The sequence below is a fragment of the Furipterus horrens genome, unplaced genomic scaffold (genome assembly GCF_987537825.1).
Source record: "Furipterus horrens unplaced genomic scaffold, mFurHor1.1.pri manual_scaffold_2, whole genome shotgun sequence".
Lineage (NCBI taxonomy): Eukaryota > Metazoa > Chordata > Mammalia > Chiroptera > Furipteridae > Furipterus > Furipterus horrens.
In genome coordinates, this window is record NW_028327172.1 from 106,114,308 (window position 1) to 106,131,423 (window position 17,116).

Genomic DNA, 17,116 nt, shown 5'->3' on the forward strand with positions numbered 1-17,116 from the left:
GTTGCTGTCACAGGGTGTTAAGACTGTCTGAAAATGTTCATTACTCATAAACAGACGCCTGTTTTGCAAGTTGCTAGTTCTTTTATAATTAATAGATGTGATATGTATGTTCAGCTCTGGACATTTAAAAGAGATATTAGAAAAAATGATTAGTTGCTAGGAAGTTAAAAACAATAGTAGTAAAAATCAGGCCCTGGGTGAATGTAATTGTATCTCTTGTGTTAACTAAGAGAGACATTAATGTTGTATTTGTTGTAGATCTGTTTTTTAAATGAGGAGATTCTACTTGCCACTTGATGAGTGGGCCAGTTTGCACAGGGGTGTGTTTGCATCTGGGCACAGCATCCACAGCTTGTCCTGTGTATCACAATTACAGAAAAAGGCAAAAAAACACAAGAGTAAACCAGGGAAGTAACACTGCTTGTAAACTTCTAGATGGCCTCAAATTGAAATGATGATCCTTGTACTTTGACTTGAAGAAAAAAAAAAAGACTTGAAAATTTTAAGAATATCTTGTAAAAGGGATTGTAGAAAGGTTTATTCTGTCCGACTTCTCCAAAGTGTACTTTTATGCATATTGTCTACCAAGGCAAATTTAAATGTGATCAATATGGATAAACTATTTTGGTTACATATTTAAAATTCCTGTTACAGTGTTTGCTTTGTTTTTCTTATGTACTTTTTTGTTTGTTTTGTTTTTGTTTGTTTAGAATTGATGAACATTTTAAAACAAGTCCCAAAATCCCTGGGATTGACCTGAACTCAACTAGAGTGTTATTTGAGAAGTTAATGAACTCTCAGCATTCCATGATTCTAGAACAGGTATGTTCTTTACATTGATGAAGAGCATGTTTAAAAATGCATTTTCATTGCAATAATTCAACTTTCAAGAGAAAGAAAAAGATGAAAGACAAAGATCTTGTATAAACTTAAGTTCTAAAATATCCACTTTGGGAATTTGACCTACCTTCAGCTTTCTCTTTGGACTAAACCTTTTTAAGGAAATGCCACTTCAGAGTGCTTACACTGGCTTTTTTTTTCCCACTGATATATCCTGAATGCCTAGACCAGTGCCTGGCTCATAGGAGGTCTTCAGTGCATACACTGAATGAGAGTTGAGAGTCTATCCTATAGCATGTGAATCAGAGATGAGGTAACTAGATCTCATGGATGCTTGAATTGCTCAATGCTCTTTTCTCTCATACAGATCTTAAACAGCTTTGAAAGCTGCCTGATTCCTCAGTTGTCAAGTTCACCACCAGATGTTGAAGCTATGCGAATATATTTAATACTACCTGAGTTTCCCCTACTCCAGGATTCCAAGTATTACATAACATTGACTATTCCCCTGGCTATGGCCATTCTGCGGCTGGATACAAACCCTAGCAAAGTATTAGGTGAATTTGCTAAACTCGGTACTAGTGGTTTTGTGCTTTTTATTTTAACTGGTATGCCTAGTGGCTCTCGGTGGTTTGAGATCCAAGAATCTGTTACTATTTAACATCCTTAACATTTAACCTCTTTTCTTTGTTGTTAATTTCTAACTAGCCATATTTGCAATTTGAACAGATTGAACCGTTATTTCAGTTACTCGAAATGATTCACGCCAGACTAATCTTGATTTTTAAATATTCACAAAGTTAGATTATCCAACTTTATTTTTTTTCTTCTCCTATACTTGCTAGTAGTTAATAGCCTCTCAAAACTTAATGTCCATCTGTTGTTTTTACTCCTATACCTAATTTAGGGGGTGGGAGTGAAATGAACAGTTTTGGTGATACACAGGCCTCCAGAAAAGGAGGGGAAGAAAATGACCTAGTGGAGACTTACCAAATGTTTGTTTTGTTTTTCTTTTTTAGGACAGTTGAGTCCACACTGATTTTTGCAGGCTACGGACAGTTTGCTGAGATAAGAACCTTTTATTCCTCAGTGAATTGGAGAGTGTCTCTCTTGGGAGTAGCGCCTGAGCTGTTTTTACTAATCAAGTGCAGAAAGTCTGTCTCCTGGCTTTTTCCTTTTTTTCCCCCCATGGTAATTTTTTTTTAGGTGTTCACTGCAGCTCAGTAACTTCTGCGTTCCCTAAGTAGGATGTTACTTGAGTGTGGTCTCCCCAGGAATAAAGAGACCTGTGTTCCTGAGGATAGAATACTGGCTTATATTGCTTCCACCTTTGCAGAAGATATAAAAACAGAAATAGTAATGGAAGCAATAATAATACATTAGCCCTTAGTTATTTTTTTAAGATCAAAAGCCCTTTGGAGCATATTTCTCAGGTGTGCTAATAAACTGTGAGGTAGAGAGATGGCAATCTGTGAAGGAGTATATATATATAGTACCTGACTTTTAAGCTTGAGGGCTTTTCAATTTTATTTTAATTTTTTCAGGTAGGATGGCACAAAGCTATCAAAATTATTCAGTTTTAAGCTGAATTTGTTTTTAACTTCTAATTATAGAAATTTAAACTTAAAAGAATACCCCAAAGTAGAGACAACAAACACTACAGGAACTCAGCAATGAATGACTATGGATATTTTGCCCTTTTTGTTTTATCTAGTCTCCTACCACCATCTTTTTGGGTTTTTTTGCTGGAATATTTTTTAAAAGTCTCAGACATCATATTATTTAATCTTTTAAATATTTCAATATGGCTGAAGTTTTCTGACAAAGCAGAAGTTGATGGTATCACTTTCTTGTTGGTTTATGAGAAAGCATTGTTTGGTGAGAAGCAGAAATAGTAGCTTTTCAACTAATTATGCTTCTTGAAAGGAAGGTGTGGTTGTCATACTGGTGCTGCTCTGGGTGTGTGGCCATTGCTGTCCCCTCACAGGGTTCAGGAGTGACGGCTGGGAAGAGGGCTGAAAGGACTAGGGTGTTTGAATGCTCCTGCCCAAAATATGTGCTTTGGCATCTTGTCCACATGTACCCTTGGTACTGAAATTTTAGGTTGGCCTCTGATTGAGCCTTTGAGGAAAAAATCAGATCAAGCTTTACCAAAAAAGTGCAGCATTCTTGCACAGCTGCTGCTCTCTCCAGAAATGCTTTAATGGGTTCTTTTAAAGTCAGTTTTAGAAAACTGTTTTAGACTAATGTTCACACTCTAGCTAGAGCGATTTTTAGCTAGTGGCAGGAAACATCAATATCAAGATGATATATTGAAATACGTCTTTTCTTTCTTCAGATAACTGGTGGTCTCAGGTGTGCCCGAAATATTTCATGAAGCTGGTAAACCTCTATAAAGGTGCAGTTGTTTATCTGCTGAGAGGAAGAAAGACCTTCTTAATCCCTGTGCTGTTTAACACTTACATCACAGCAGCTCTTAAGCTTTTGGAGAAGTTATATAAGGTAAGCGTTGGGTGGAGCTAGTGGGGAGCAGGCTGAATAGATGGGAAGGGCAGATGTCCTACTGAGATGCCTGTGGGAAGCCATTTTCCAGTTGTCTGGGTTTTAGTTGACCTTATTTTGTTTGTCATCAGGTAAATCTTAAGGTGAAGCATATAGAATATGATACATTTTACATTCCTGAGATTTCCAGTCTCGTGGACATTCAGGAAGACTACCTCATGTGGTTCTTGCATCAAGCAGGCATGGTAAGAATCCATATAAAGCATATATTCCAGCTTTAGTCTTTTCTTAGAGTATAAGCAGTGATAAGGAAAGCACTTCAGACCCCTATATTTTGTCCTTGACTTTGGTGGTGGTATCACACCTGTTTTTATTCACTGGCTTTTACATTCTTGAAACTTTGAAGTGCTTTGAGTAATTACAAATGATTATAAGGAGTCATAAATGGGCAGACACACAGAATGGTATAAATTTTAATTAGTTGTCAACATGAAAGAAAAAAGGTATCTAAAGTAGTCAAGCTCACAGAAACAGAAAGTAGAATTGTGGCCAGGGTCTGGGAGGAGGGGATGTGGAGAGTTTTATAATGGGTTTAGAGTTTCAGTTTTTCATGATAAAAAAAGTTCTAGAGATCACTGAACAATAATGCAAATACAGTATACTGTTGAACTTTATACTTTAAAATGATAAAGATAGTAAACTTTGTTATATGTCTTTTACCACAATTAAAAAATGTCAAGACAATACTTACCTTGCCGGGCAGATACCATGATCTTCCCAGGCAGTTTTCCCAGGGCGAGGCTTATTCACTTGCACTCTGGATGCACTGACCCCTGCGATTTCCTCAAATGTGGGAAACTTGGCTGCATAATTAGTGGTAATGGGGGACTGCGTTCATGCTCTCTCCTGAAAAATAAGAAATTAATTAAATTAAATTAAAAATGTCAAGACATATGAAATGAAGTTTTAGCTTTTCTTGAAAGATCTGGCAACATGACCTGTCTTCCCAGGTGGCACCAATTGGCTGAAGTTCAGTAGTTGCTCTTTAGATGAAGCATCGGTGTGCCACATCCCTCCTGCAGCTTGCTTTTGACATTAAGGAAAGGACATTTGCTGTTTATCATCTTCTAATAGCTATTCTACTTCAGTCATCTTATTCAGCTGCCTGAACGCTGTAGGGCACCTCTGATTTAGGTTTATGTGAGGGAAAACGTCACATGTCCCTGACCTAGTTCTCACCGTATGTTAGACCTGCCATCCAAGGAACTGCGTGAGGATTCCTGCCAGCCACCGTGGACTTGGCAAGAACTCAGTTCGATTACACTGGCTTGAGATATATGCAAGGCTTTTTAGGATCCCCTCATCTGTGGACTATGTGTAAATTTGACTTATGTCAGAAAACAGAATGATAATTTTATTATAATATATAGTGAAACCATGCACAGCAGATACAGTTGAGGTGAGCTCTTGCCAGTTTAACAGATTTATTACCAACATTTAGGCAACATTTTTCTTGTAGGGTTTTTGCAGGTCAATAGTGGTCTCCAAAAGCTATTTAAATAGGTTTATTTAACTAAACAAGATTACTTTCTTTGTCACATTATATAGATGATTAATGTGAGACACATTATTGTGTTTTTAAAAAGATTTTATAATTACTGTTGAAAAACAAAATACTTTTTAATAAAAATGGATTAGTCTTCTAAATAGGGTTTACTGGGAAATTTCACATGGAGGCTAGCAATGAACTCTGCTTCACCCTCTAATTTAGAAATTGTAAAAAGATTAACTTCTTTTATTGATCTCTATCAAATTATTGTTCATTGATTAATGAAATGTTAAGAGCTGAAATAAGCCTTATGAATTATTTAGGCCACCTGCTTTGTTTTCAGGTGAGAAAATGGAGACTCAGAAAAGTCAAACAATTTTTCCACCAATTTAATTAGCCATAAAGACCAAGTCTTCTGACTTTCTAATCTGTGACTTAATGCTGAATAGGATAATTCTAATGAACCCTAATTCTTTTTTTTCACTGAAAAAGAACTGGTGTTAAAATCTAGATTATCTTGACTATAGTCTCTAAATGGAGGTTAAGTGAGCAACTTTTACAACCTTTTTATAGTTTCCTTTTCTTAAGATTTAATAAGCAAATGTAGGTCTTGAATGCCAAACGCGTATCTCCTCTTTAGTAATTAAGGTAGTTATTATAGAAAAATAGAAAATTAAGTGAAATTACTATGCAAGCTTTTATGATTTCTGGGGAACTTGTTTGTTGTATAAGGTACAATACTATTAGAAACTGAAGTTTAAATTTCTTGATATCTTGGATTTAACGTGAATTGCTAAAGCCATTTTATATACACATTTATGTTTTTTAACCACTCTTTTCAGGTATAATTGACAAAAGACATTATATTAGTTTCAGGTGTACAACATAATGATTCAGTATTTGTATGTACTGTGAAATGATCACATAATAATAAGTCTAGTTGTTACAGAGCGAAAGGGGGTTCTCTCACATGGCACCTTGGTGTAAAACCCAACAACTAGTATTGAGGAAAAGAGGTCTTTATTTACAATATTCCAACCTGGGGAGGGCAGTGAGCACTTCAGCTCAGAGCCCTGTTTTCCCACGGGACCTAGCACTTCCCTTGCTCCCCAAAAGGCTAGAAGCCAAAACCATGCCCAGAAGTTCCCCATCCCTTATCTGTTAGCTGTCTCCTTCAGTATCTGGGGTGCGATGTCATCAGCCTCTGTATAACAGTCCAGGAAGGCATGTGCTGTGTTGCACTGGATCACGCATGGTTCTCTCTGCCCTTTCAAAGCTGCATGGATATCTCTCTCTCTCTCTCTAAAACCACATGGTGCTTTCTACCTCCTTACAAACTGCATGGATGTCCTCCCCTCTCCCTAAAATGGCTGCCGCCTTATTTTTAAATCCCTGACTGTGGCTTGTGCCCAGTGGGCAGGGTACCCAGTTCTGACCATTTACAGAACCTTGCGCAGGCCCTGTATGCTCTTTCCTCACCATTCTATGGTCAAAGCCCCTCCCATATCCTTGGGGCCTTGGAAGAACCAAAGCCATTTGCATAACTAAGACATTAGCTACCAGCCATAGATATGCAAAGGCCTCTTGAAAGCTGTCCCCTTCTTCCCATCTCCCAACCCACAGGCTCTGGGGATTTTGGGGGACACTGCTCTGTAACATAAGTTACCATCCATCACCATACATAGTTACAGATGTTTTTTTCTTGTGATGAGAACTTTTAAGATTTCTCTCTTAGCCACTTTAAAACATGCGACATGGTATTATTAACTGTAGTTACCATGCTGTACATTAGGTCCTCAGAACTTAAAACAGAACTTGTACCCTTTGACCTACGTCTCCCCATCTTCTGACCCCCTAGCCACTGGGGACCACCATTCTCCTGTTTCTATGGGATTTGCTTTTTTTTTTAAAGTTTCCACATACAAGTGCCACCACACAATATTTGACAGTATTTGTCTTTCTCTGGCTTATTTCACTTAGTGTAATGACCTTCAGATTTACCCATGTTGTTGCAAGTAGCAGGATTTCCTTATTTTTTTTTTTTAATGGAGGAATAATATTTCATTGATAGATAGAAATATTTCATCAATAAATAGATTTTTGCGTGTTTAATTTTTTAGCTTGGTAGTAGCTGAGGCAGTATAGCATGTAGATCAGAGCACGTGCTTTATTTGAAAAGAACTGGGTTCTATCTAGTCTCAACCATAGCCTACTAACTATGTGACCCTAGGCAAGTTACTTAATTTCTGTAGGCATAGCATTCTCATTTGTAAATGAGAATTATAACAGTATTATGAGACTTAAGTGGGAGAAAGCATGGAAATGCCTTAGTTGGCAGACTGCTTTACTTGGCACATAATAAGCCCTTGATAACTACTTTTCAGTAATCAGTTCTCAGCACCTAATGTATGTCATGTGCCTGCAAGTCACTGGGAATGCGGACATGTTCAGGACATGGTGGCTGCCTCTGTGGGGTGTTCAATGCAGAGGCAGCAGTGAAAAAGGAATTACAAAGAGATATTAACATATGTGTAAAGGGCTGTAGAGCACAAAAGGACATTCTAAAGTGGTTGATTTTTGCTCATTTTAAAGAAGAGGTGGCAGTGGTTTATTTATTTCCATTAATAAACTGCCATCAACAGCTTGAAAATGAAATAACACAGAATGAATGACTGTGGGCTCCCATAGAGGGCTGCGAAGTGAGAAAGTTAGTGATACAACGTAAATGCTTCAAAAATAAAAACTAGAGTCATCTTGCCACGTGTGTCACACGAGGGCAGTGTTTTGCCGCTGAGCACGAGGATTGTGCATGGTAAGAAGAGGCAACTGTTTTTGCCGCAGCATGCAGTGGTGGCCGGGAGCCAGCATTGCCAGTGGTTGGGATAGGCGCACCTGGTGGCAGGCAGGCTCCGCAGCAGAGGCTCCTGTGTTTCCTTCTGGGCACGCCAGGTGTTTGTGCAATGCCTCCTGCCCCCCTAAATGTTGATATGGAATTTTTTTAGGAAAAGAAAAAGATATTCCCAGTTATTCAGTTCTGTACCATATACTTGTTCATTGCTCCTATTTCATATACTTAAAAAAAATGAACTGAGGTCACAGTGCAACCCCATTTCAAGCAAAAACACTTGAAATGTGATCCACCAGTACTTTGCTCGTTTTATGTGTGTGAGACTCATTGAGAGGGCATGGACAGCCCAGGACAAGCAGCCCCTCAGGAAGGGATAATATGTCAGTTCATGTGTAGCCTTCCAGGTTAGAGGGAGCAGTCTTGAAGCAAAATCATAACACGGCTGTTTCAGTATTTATTTCATGTAATAAGGAAATGCCAGTACTAATACCATTTCTAAAATATTCAGCATTCAAAAATAAAAACCAGTGAAATTAAATTATTATATTTCAAATACAAAACTCATAGGTTTATAAAAAGTTTTAGATGTATCATAGACCTTCATGGAGGTCTAGTGCTTCTTTTGATAGAATAGGCGACCCTTCTTCCTTTTCCTTAGAGCTGGTGCTATGGTCCTCCCCTGGGTGAAGGGTCTTCGGGACCACCAGCGCTGTGGCCTTGGCTCTGGTTCCCAACTGAGGTAGTTTTGGATTTCTTTCCAGCAACCCTTCTCAACTGAGAGCGTGGTAACCCTGCCCACAATTTAAGTCCTGTCCTTCTTCAGACCAGAGATCAGCCTACTGTGCTTCCAAAACTGGGCTCTGTCGGGGGTCAGGAGGGGGCAGGCAAGGACTGAAGGGAGGGAATAAGAGCTGTGGAAGGGAGGGCTGGTGGTGGGGTGTGCAGGGAGAACTGGAGTGGGACTGGGGAGAGTCAGGAAATACAGATGTTGAGTGATCTCTGAAATAACTATTGGGTGGGGCAAAAGTAGGTTTACAGTTTATATGGAAAATAATACAATAATTAATAAATAATAATTACAAATAAACTTTGTGTTTCAAGTACTCACAACTGTAAACCTACTTTTACCCACCCTGTGTATTACACCAACAAAAATACCAGTATTTAAAAATGCACTATTCCCTCACTTATCACGGTATTACGTTCTAGACCCCCCCCCCCACGATAGGTGAAAATCCACGAAGTAGGAACCTTGCATTTATTTTAGTATTTATATATATTTTAAGGCTTTATAAACCCTTCCCACACACTTATAAACCATTCTCAGTCCCTTATTAAACTTTCCCACTCCCTTATTAAGCTTTTCCACACTTCTATAAACACTAGTTATGTTCTTAAACATATTCTACACTCTTAAACCTACATAACTTTATAACAACATATGTATACAGTACTGCAAAATCCTGCGATATAGTGAAAAATCCGCAATAAATAATTAAATATAATATTTTTTAAAATTCCGCAATACAGTGAGGCCATGATAAAGTGAACCGCGATATAAAGAGGGACTACTTACTAGGTGTACTGGGGTGCTGTCATGCCAACACCTATTTTCACTTCTCCCATAGTTACTTTTACATTTGAAGTGTTTAAAACTTCATCTTGTTTTATAGACCAAGACACATTTAAAGTCTTCCTTCTCTCTTGAGAATAAGCAAATAATACTTAGAGAAAAAAAATCTCTTCTGAGATGAAGATTTTAAAATTCTGAATATTGGCACCAGGGTAAAATCTACTTCTGCAGGATACTTACACCTTTTGTAGGTACTTAGACTAGAAGATAATTTTATAAAGTGCTGTTTTATGGTGTGTGTTTTATTTTAGTAATTTCAATTCCTAAATTCAAAGAAATTAGATATGTAGGTATGAGCATGAGTCAAATTAGCCTGGAGTATGTATCCTTGATTTCACACCATGTCTCATTGGACTGGAATTTTCTCTTTGATTAGTGTTCTTAAGTCTAGGGAAATGTTCCAAAATTCATAAGGAACCTGTTTTTAAAGGATAAACAGGATGGATTTTAATTAAAATTGCTTTTAAATGATTTCATTGGAATATGTACTTCCAGTGGTATACGTTTCTTATTAATATAGCATTTAGACAATTATTAAACTGAACCAAATTTACAAATTAGATACGAACAAAACTAAAATAAATAAAACACAGATAGCCTTACTGAAACCAAACTCCACTTGCATTGTCGTTTGGGACTGCCTGCTATCAGGCCTTGGTGCTTGAGTTCCAAGTCCTATCCTATTCACCCTGGGATGACTCAGCTCTCTTTCTTCCCTTCAGCTGCTATTAAACCTTCATTCATGCAGAAAGCCAGGGTGGCTCTGGCCCTTTCCTGGGTGCAAATGTATCACTTACCAAAGAAGACTGCTTTTCTTTTTATAACTCCTAGACAATCAAGTATAGTGTGACAACCAATACAATCATTAAAATAAATGCAAATTATGTGGCAACATACCATTATAAGGAGGTCATTCATGTGTTTTAATTGATTTTGTTTAGGATATTATTTATAAAAATAGAAAAATAAAAACTATTCATATAGCACTCTCAGATCTCTGAGCATAGTTTTCTGTTTGAGAAATATTACTACAGGTCAACATGATGTATACTGTTTCTATTAAATTAATAAATAATCTTTATTACATAGCCTAACAAAAACTTGGTGAAGAGATTTCTTTTTTTCCCTGATAAATTAAACTAACATATCTCTTAGATATGTTTGTGAGTTTTTAATTTACTATTTTTCCTCTCCTCAAAAGTTTATTAAGATTTTATTTACAACATCTGGTCAAGCTGGAGGCATAGGTAAACACAGTTCACCTACTTGCACAACCACATCAAAATTACAACTAAACTACAGACCAAAGATCACTCAGAACCATCAGAAATCGAGTTGAATGGAAATCTGACAACTATAGAACTAAAGAAACCATATCTATCCAGGCTGGTAGGAGATGTGGAAACGCAGAATGGACAGGTCCCACACCCACGTATGGTGGATAAAAACTTGGGAGGGATATCTTGGGAGCAAGGTGCCCCAGCCCCACAACAGGCCTCCCAGTGCCAGGAAGAGAAACCCCATAACTGTTGGCTGTGAAAAGCAGCGGGATTGGAGTTGGCAAAAAAATCTGCTGGACTCTGGCAGTTCCTCTTAAAGGGCCCATGGTGAACTTACACAGACTCGCTCCCTGTGAGCTCCAGCACCACTGGGGTAGCAGCTTGAAAGGCACCAGTGGCATATGGGGAAGAACTGAAGTGTCTGGCATCAGGGTGTGAGCTGGGGGACAACTTTCTCCAAGACAAAAAGGTGGCAGAGGCCATTGCTCCTCTTCTTTTTTTAAAAGATAATTTATTTATTTGTTTGTTTATTTTATTTTTAGAGAGAGGGGAAAGGAGAAAGAGAGGGAGAGAAACATCACTGTGTGGTTGCCTCTCACTCGCGCCCCCAACTGGGGACCTGACGTGCAACCTAGTCATGTGCCCTGACTGGGAATCGAACCCGCGACACTTGGTTCGCAGGTCGACGCTCAATCCACTGAGCCACACCAGCCAGGGTTTGCTCCTCTCCTTTAACCCCCTCCCACCCACAGAGCCACAGAGCATGGCAGATACCATATCTCAGACTCCATCAACCTGGCTTATACTGTTTGCCCCACCCTAGTATTTACATGAGGGTCCACCCCACCCAACATATGGGCCTTCCCTGAGCCCCATACTCTGGCTAAGCAGCCCCAGGACCGGCACTAGCAGTAGCCAGCTTTGGATCACAGTTTGGCTCCACCTGGGAACCTCCAGGCCCAGCACAATTAGCAGCCATCTGCAGATTGCTTTGTAGCTCATGCTGGGCACCACCCAGGAAACCCCAAGGCCTGCCCACCCAGTGGACAGCTACACACCATTTGGGAGCACCACTGTCCTGCCCTGGCACGGCTGATGCTCCATGGAGTGTGGAGGTTGGTGGTCAGTGGTCACAGCCAGTTCTTGCAGCTGACTAGCCTGGATAAATGCCTCCCATTGATCTTCCAACAACAAACAAAGCTCCACTACAAGAGGAGGGTGTACTTATCCCACACAGAGGATACACCTCGAGTACCCAGTTTGGGTGATTAGGGGAGGCTGTGCCACTGGAGCCTACAGGACACCTTCTACATTAGGCCACATTACCAAGATACGGAGTCATAGCGGCTCTACCTAATACACAGAAATAAACATGGAGAAGCTGCCAAAATGAGGAGACAAAGAAACATGGCCCAAACGAAAAGTAGATCAAAGCTCCGGGAAATGAACTAAACAAAATGGAGATGAGCAATCTATCAGATGCAGAGTTCAAAACACTGGTGATATGGATGCTCAAAGAACTCAGTGAATACTTCAACAGGATAGAAAAGAGCCAGGCAGAAATGAAGGATATGTTAATGGAAATGAACAATTTACAGGAAATCAGCAGTAGAGTGGATGAAGCCGATAATCAAATCAATGATATGGAACATAAGGAGACAAAAAACAATCAAGCAGAGCAACAACAAGAAAAAAGAATTAACAATATGAATGGTATAAGAAGCCTCTGGAACAACTTCAAGTGAACCAACATTTGTACCATAATCGTGTCAGAAAGAGAAGAGAGAGACCAAGAAATTGGAAATTATTTGAAAAATAATGTAAGAAAACTTCCCTGATTTGGAGAAGGAAGTAGACATGGCAAGTTCAGGAAGCACAGAGAGTCTCAAACAAGATGGTTGTAAACAGGTCCACACCCAGACACAATTATAATCAAAATGCTGAAGGTTAAAGATAAAGAGAGAATCTTAAAAACAGCAAGAGAAAAGCAGTTAGTTACCTACAGGGGAGTTCTCCTAAGGCTGTCAGCTGATTTCTCAAAAGAAACTTTGTAGGCTAGAAGGAATTAGCAAGAACTACTCAAAGTCATGAAAACTGGGGACCTATACTAAAATTGCTCTGCCCAGCAAAGCTGCCACTTAGAATCAAAGGGCAATAAAGAGCTTCCCAGACAAGATAAAGGCAAAGGAATTCATCATCGTCAAGCCATTATTGCATGAAATGTTAAAGGGACTTAAGAAAAAGAAGATCAAAACTATGAAGAATAAAATGGCAATAAGTACATACATATCAACAATTGAATCTAAAAAACAAACTAAGCCAACAAGAACAGAGACAGAATCATGGATATGGAGAACATTTTGATAGTTACCAGATGAGAGGGAGGTTTGAAGGAATTGGTGAAGAGGTGAGGGGATTAAGAAGTACAAATAGGTAGTCACAGAATAGTCAGGGGGGTGTAAAGTACAGTATAGAAATGAAATAGCCGAAGAACCTATATGCATAACCCATGGACATGAACGAAGGTGTGAATCAGGGGTGCTGGATGGAGAGGCAGAGGGGGAAAAATTGGGACAACTGTGACAGAACAATCAATAAAATATTTTTTTAAAGATTTTATTTACAAATTGATGGAGTGTATTCTGTTGGCCAAGCATTGGTTTAAGTGCAGAGTCAGGGACAGCTTTATTTATTTATTTTGACATTATTAAAGATGTCCCCCATTTTTTCCATCTTTACCCACCTCCATCCAGCCCCCGTTCCCTCTCCCCTGGCCTTCACCACACTATTGTCTATGTTCATGGGTTATGCATATATATTCTTCGGCTAATCTTTTCACCTTTTATCTTGTCCCCCCGACCCCACCTGTCTCCCCTCTAAGATCTCTTCAGTTTGCCCTTTGCGGCAGGCAGCATGGATGGACCTGGAGAACATTATGCTAAGTGAAATAAGCCAGTCAGAGGAGGATAAATACTATATGATCTCACATGTGAAATCTAATAACATAAACTGATGAACAAAATAGAACCAAAGGCATGGATACATGGAACTTAGAACAGAGACAGCTTTAAATATTTGGTTTCTCTTCAGAGTAACAGCTTTGTGTGTGTGTGTGTGTGTGTGCTGTGTCTAAGGAAGAGATGTAACATGCTGACAAATAAATGAAATTTGCATTAAATACCCAACAAAAGTAGTCTCTGAAGTCAAGGTTTTATCTCTTTGAGTGCCAATGTCGCTGTGAGAGATGCTGACAAATATTCCCAAAAGTGCCAGTGTCGCTCCCAGTGACTCTTTTTTCGATGGCTATAAATGTAAATAACAATGGAATAATTCGCATTTTATGTTTTGTTCTCTTTTTTTTTTTTTTGTACTTCAGGTTATATATTGATATAATTTTTTCTCATGTTGATCCAAATTTTGAATTACGGCACTCAAAGGGTTAAAGTTCCTGTTTTGGAATTAGTTTCCTTTTATAAAAAAGAATTATATTAATGCTTTGAATTATAGCATTAGTGACATGGCCTGTAACAGTCTTTTAAAAAATTTTAAAGATTGTTTTTAGTTCTTTTTTCTCAGTCTATGTCCATTAAAACATTTGGTCTGGTCCATTAAAAATTCAGTCAGCCATTCAATGGAGTTAGTTCGATGACCAAATATATAGTTTATATGTTTTGTAATTTGTATTTCATATTTGCAGGGAGTCAAAAGTTTAGGTTTTGCAATTCAAGTAAGAGACTTTTTATTTTTCTTTACACAGAAGGCTAGACCATCTATCATACAGGTAAATGATTCTTTTTAAATTTACTTATATATTTTCCAGCACTATTTTCTGTGGATACTACAATATTGCCAATAACGTTTTCTTTAGGATGCTGTAACACTTTGTTCCTACCCTTTCATCTTTGATGCCCAAGCCAAGACCAAAATGTTACAGACAGATGCTGAACTACAGATGCAGGTATCATACTTTAAAAATTACTTCCTCTTCTTATGTGTTTCTTTCAACCTATATATTTGGTTGTAATTTTTACCAACAGGAGAAAGTATATTTGGATGAGTTCCGTTCTAAGTTTTAGAACTATTGCAAATTTCTTAGTAATTTTTTGTTGAATACAACACATATAAGTAAGTACACATTTACATAGATCAGGAGCTGGACAGCGTTTACATCCAGGGCCACATAGTAAATATTTTAGTCCTTTTGGGCCATTCAGTCTATCTCAGCTTTTGAGCTTTGTCATAGCACAAGGGCAGTGACAGACAATGTGGAAGGAATGAGTACAGCAGCATTCTAATAGAACTTATGTACACTGAAATTTAAATTGTATGTAATTTTCATGTGGTGAAGTATTCTTCTTGTGATTTTTTTCAACATTTTAAAAATATAGGAACCATTATGAGCTTGAGCTGTACAAAAGCTGGCAGCAGGAAGATTTGGTCCATTTGTTTGCTGACTCCTGATAGAGACAGATAATTAAATGGAGCTTGGTAATTCTTCATTGAATTAAAACTTAAGTTATAGAGATTTATTTTAAGACGACATTTTTATTATAAAATATAACTTGTTTTGAAAGGCCGACAAAGGTATTTACAAATTAGCAATTCAAATTACCAATTTCTACTGTTGGTGGATATATAACTTTTATTCATGGCTCTCTTCATCTCTGTCTTTCTGGCTATTTCTCTCTAGCTCTCTGTGTGTGTGTGTGTGTGTGTGTGTGTGTGTATTTATATATACATATGTATCTATTTTCACAGTGATATATTCTTGACAGTGACAGTTTAAAGGTTTTACAGAGAAAATGGACATTTTTCAAAGAGTAAAAACTGTTAAACAAGTGGTATCAGGTTTCTTTTCTGCCATTTTGGAAGTCGTGGTTTTTGCCCACTCTCCGTCGTGTTTCTTCTATTGTACTATTATTTCAGTCTTAACTGGGCCTGAATTATTTTCCAGGAACTGGTTATGGATCATGTGGTTCACAGACTATTCAAAGAGTTGGGTTCATATTAGATTTGTATGTTTTATAAACATAGTAAGTTAGAAAGCCTAACTGGAAAAGTTAAGATGAAAATAGAAACGAACAAAGGAGATGCAGTGAGCGTGCTCCCTCCCTACCCCAGGTGGAAAGGCACAGCTGGCCACTCCGCACCCTCAGGGGCACTCTGAGTGACTGTGTTCTTGATGCCATTCCAGGTGGCGGTCAACGGCGCCAACCTGCAGAACGTCTTCATGCTTCTCACCTTGGAGCCTCTGCTGGCCAGAAGCCCCTTCCTGGTCCTTCACGTTCGCAGAAACAACCTCGTTGGAGATGCCCTAAGAGAGCTGAGCATTCATTCTGATATTGATCTAAAAAAGCCTCTCAAAGTGAGCCCTTCAGTATATCCCTCTAAATACCTTCCTAATTCTTTAAACAATGTAGATGAAGCAACAAAGATCTTATTATTAAAACTGTGGAGTGCAGCCATTCATTATTTCTTTCATCCATTTTACAAGAATTTAATCACCTTCTTCTGTCAAATCACCAAACAGCATATCTCAACATACATCAGATAAAAATGCCAGTGAATTACTCAAGGGGTTATAGGGCTTTCTTTGTCTGCTGTCCTTGGTGTATCTACTCCAGCTCTATCAAAAACAAGTAAACAGCAGCAAAACTAAAGCTTCAGCTAGGTGTAAAACTATCAAGCCAGCATCTAGGAAGTCTTTTGGATGTCAAAGGTTTACGAGAAAAGAGGTAAAAAGGAGAATATAGAAAGGTAATGAGATCATCTGGGAAGTTTTTGGCCTATTATGACAGGCACTCTTAGGACCCTGATATTATTGAATTAAGAAATTGTTTTTCCTTATAGACTCTGCATGTTTATGTTACTACTTACTGAGTTCCTGGAGCTTAGCACAATGCTTGGTACACAGTAGGTGTTAATAAATATTCAGTAAATTACTAGAAACTTGAAGTTATTTATCTTTCCCTAGAAAACGTTCATATCTCTATTTACAGTCCTCTTGTAAACTACATTTTCTGAAACGTAATAAGTAAGAAACTCGTGGTCTCCACGATATTGTCACCCTTTCCAGAATATACAGTGAGTAGTATCTGTCCCATTAGTCTGCCTGGGAGTTCTCCCTAGAACTTCTGGGTTAGATTTTTGATCTAACAGGGGCCTCTTTTTGCCCCCTGTTTTCAATCAGGAATTCAGATAAGACAGTTCTTGCTTTGTAGCAAGTCTGAGTTGCCTTCTGCTGCATCTCTATGATCAAAGTTGTAATGTCTGTCCCCACTTTTCTCTCATCCTGCATAGGCAACCTTGAAGACAGCCACAGGATAAGCTTTCTCAATTGCTGCTTGTAGTTCTGTGCCTGAGCCCTTTCCCACAAAATGGGGATGATCATAGTAATACATAGGCACAAGGCTGTTCTGAGGTTTAGGTTTATAGAATTTAAGTGCTGGTGTGTAGTGACTCTC

The 17,116-nt window shown here is 38.4% G+C and overlaps 1 protein-coding gene and 1 non-coding gene across 3 annotated transcripts in view; both read left to right on the forward strand.

Annotated features, from left to right (window-relative positions):
* Positions 1-17,116, forward strand: part of HERC3 (HECT and RLD domain containing E3 ubiquitin protein ligase 3) — a 112,511-nt gene that overhangs the window by 50,885 nt on the left and 44,510 nt on the right. For both annotated transcript variants that reach the window (XM_090266295.1, XM_090266296.1), the window contains exons 13-19: positions 711-822; positions 1,208-1,397; positions 3,179-3,342; positions 3,474-3,587; positions 14,410-14,433; positions 14,521-14,610; positions 15,847-16,017. In XM_090266295.1, coding sequence (XP_090122421.1) covers positions 711-822; positions 1,208-1,397; positions 3,179-3,342; positions 3,474-3,587; positions 14,410-14,433; positions 14,521-14,610; positions 15,847-16,017 — 865 coding nt within the window. The remainder of the gene's footprint in view (positions 1-710; positions 823-1,207; positions 1,398-3,178; positions 3,343-3,473; positions 3,588-14,409; positions 14,434-14,520; positions 14,611-15,846; positions 16,018-17,116) is intronic.
* On the forward strand, positions 4,086-4,251 carry LOC150019257 (U1 spliceosomal RNA). The gene has a single exon (XR_016509589.1). It is a non-coding gene; the product is annotated as a U1 spliceosomal RNA (small nuclear RNA).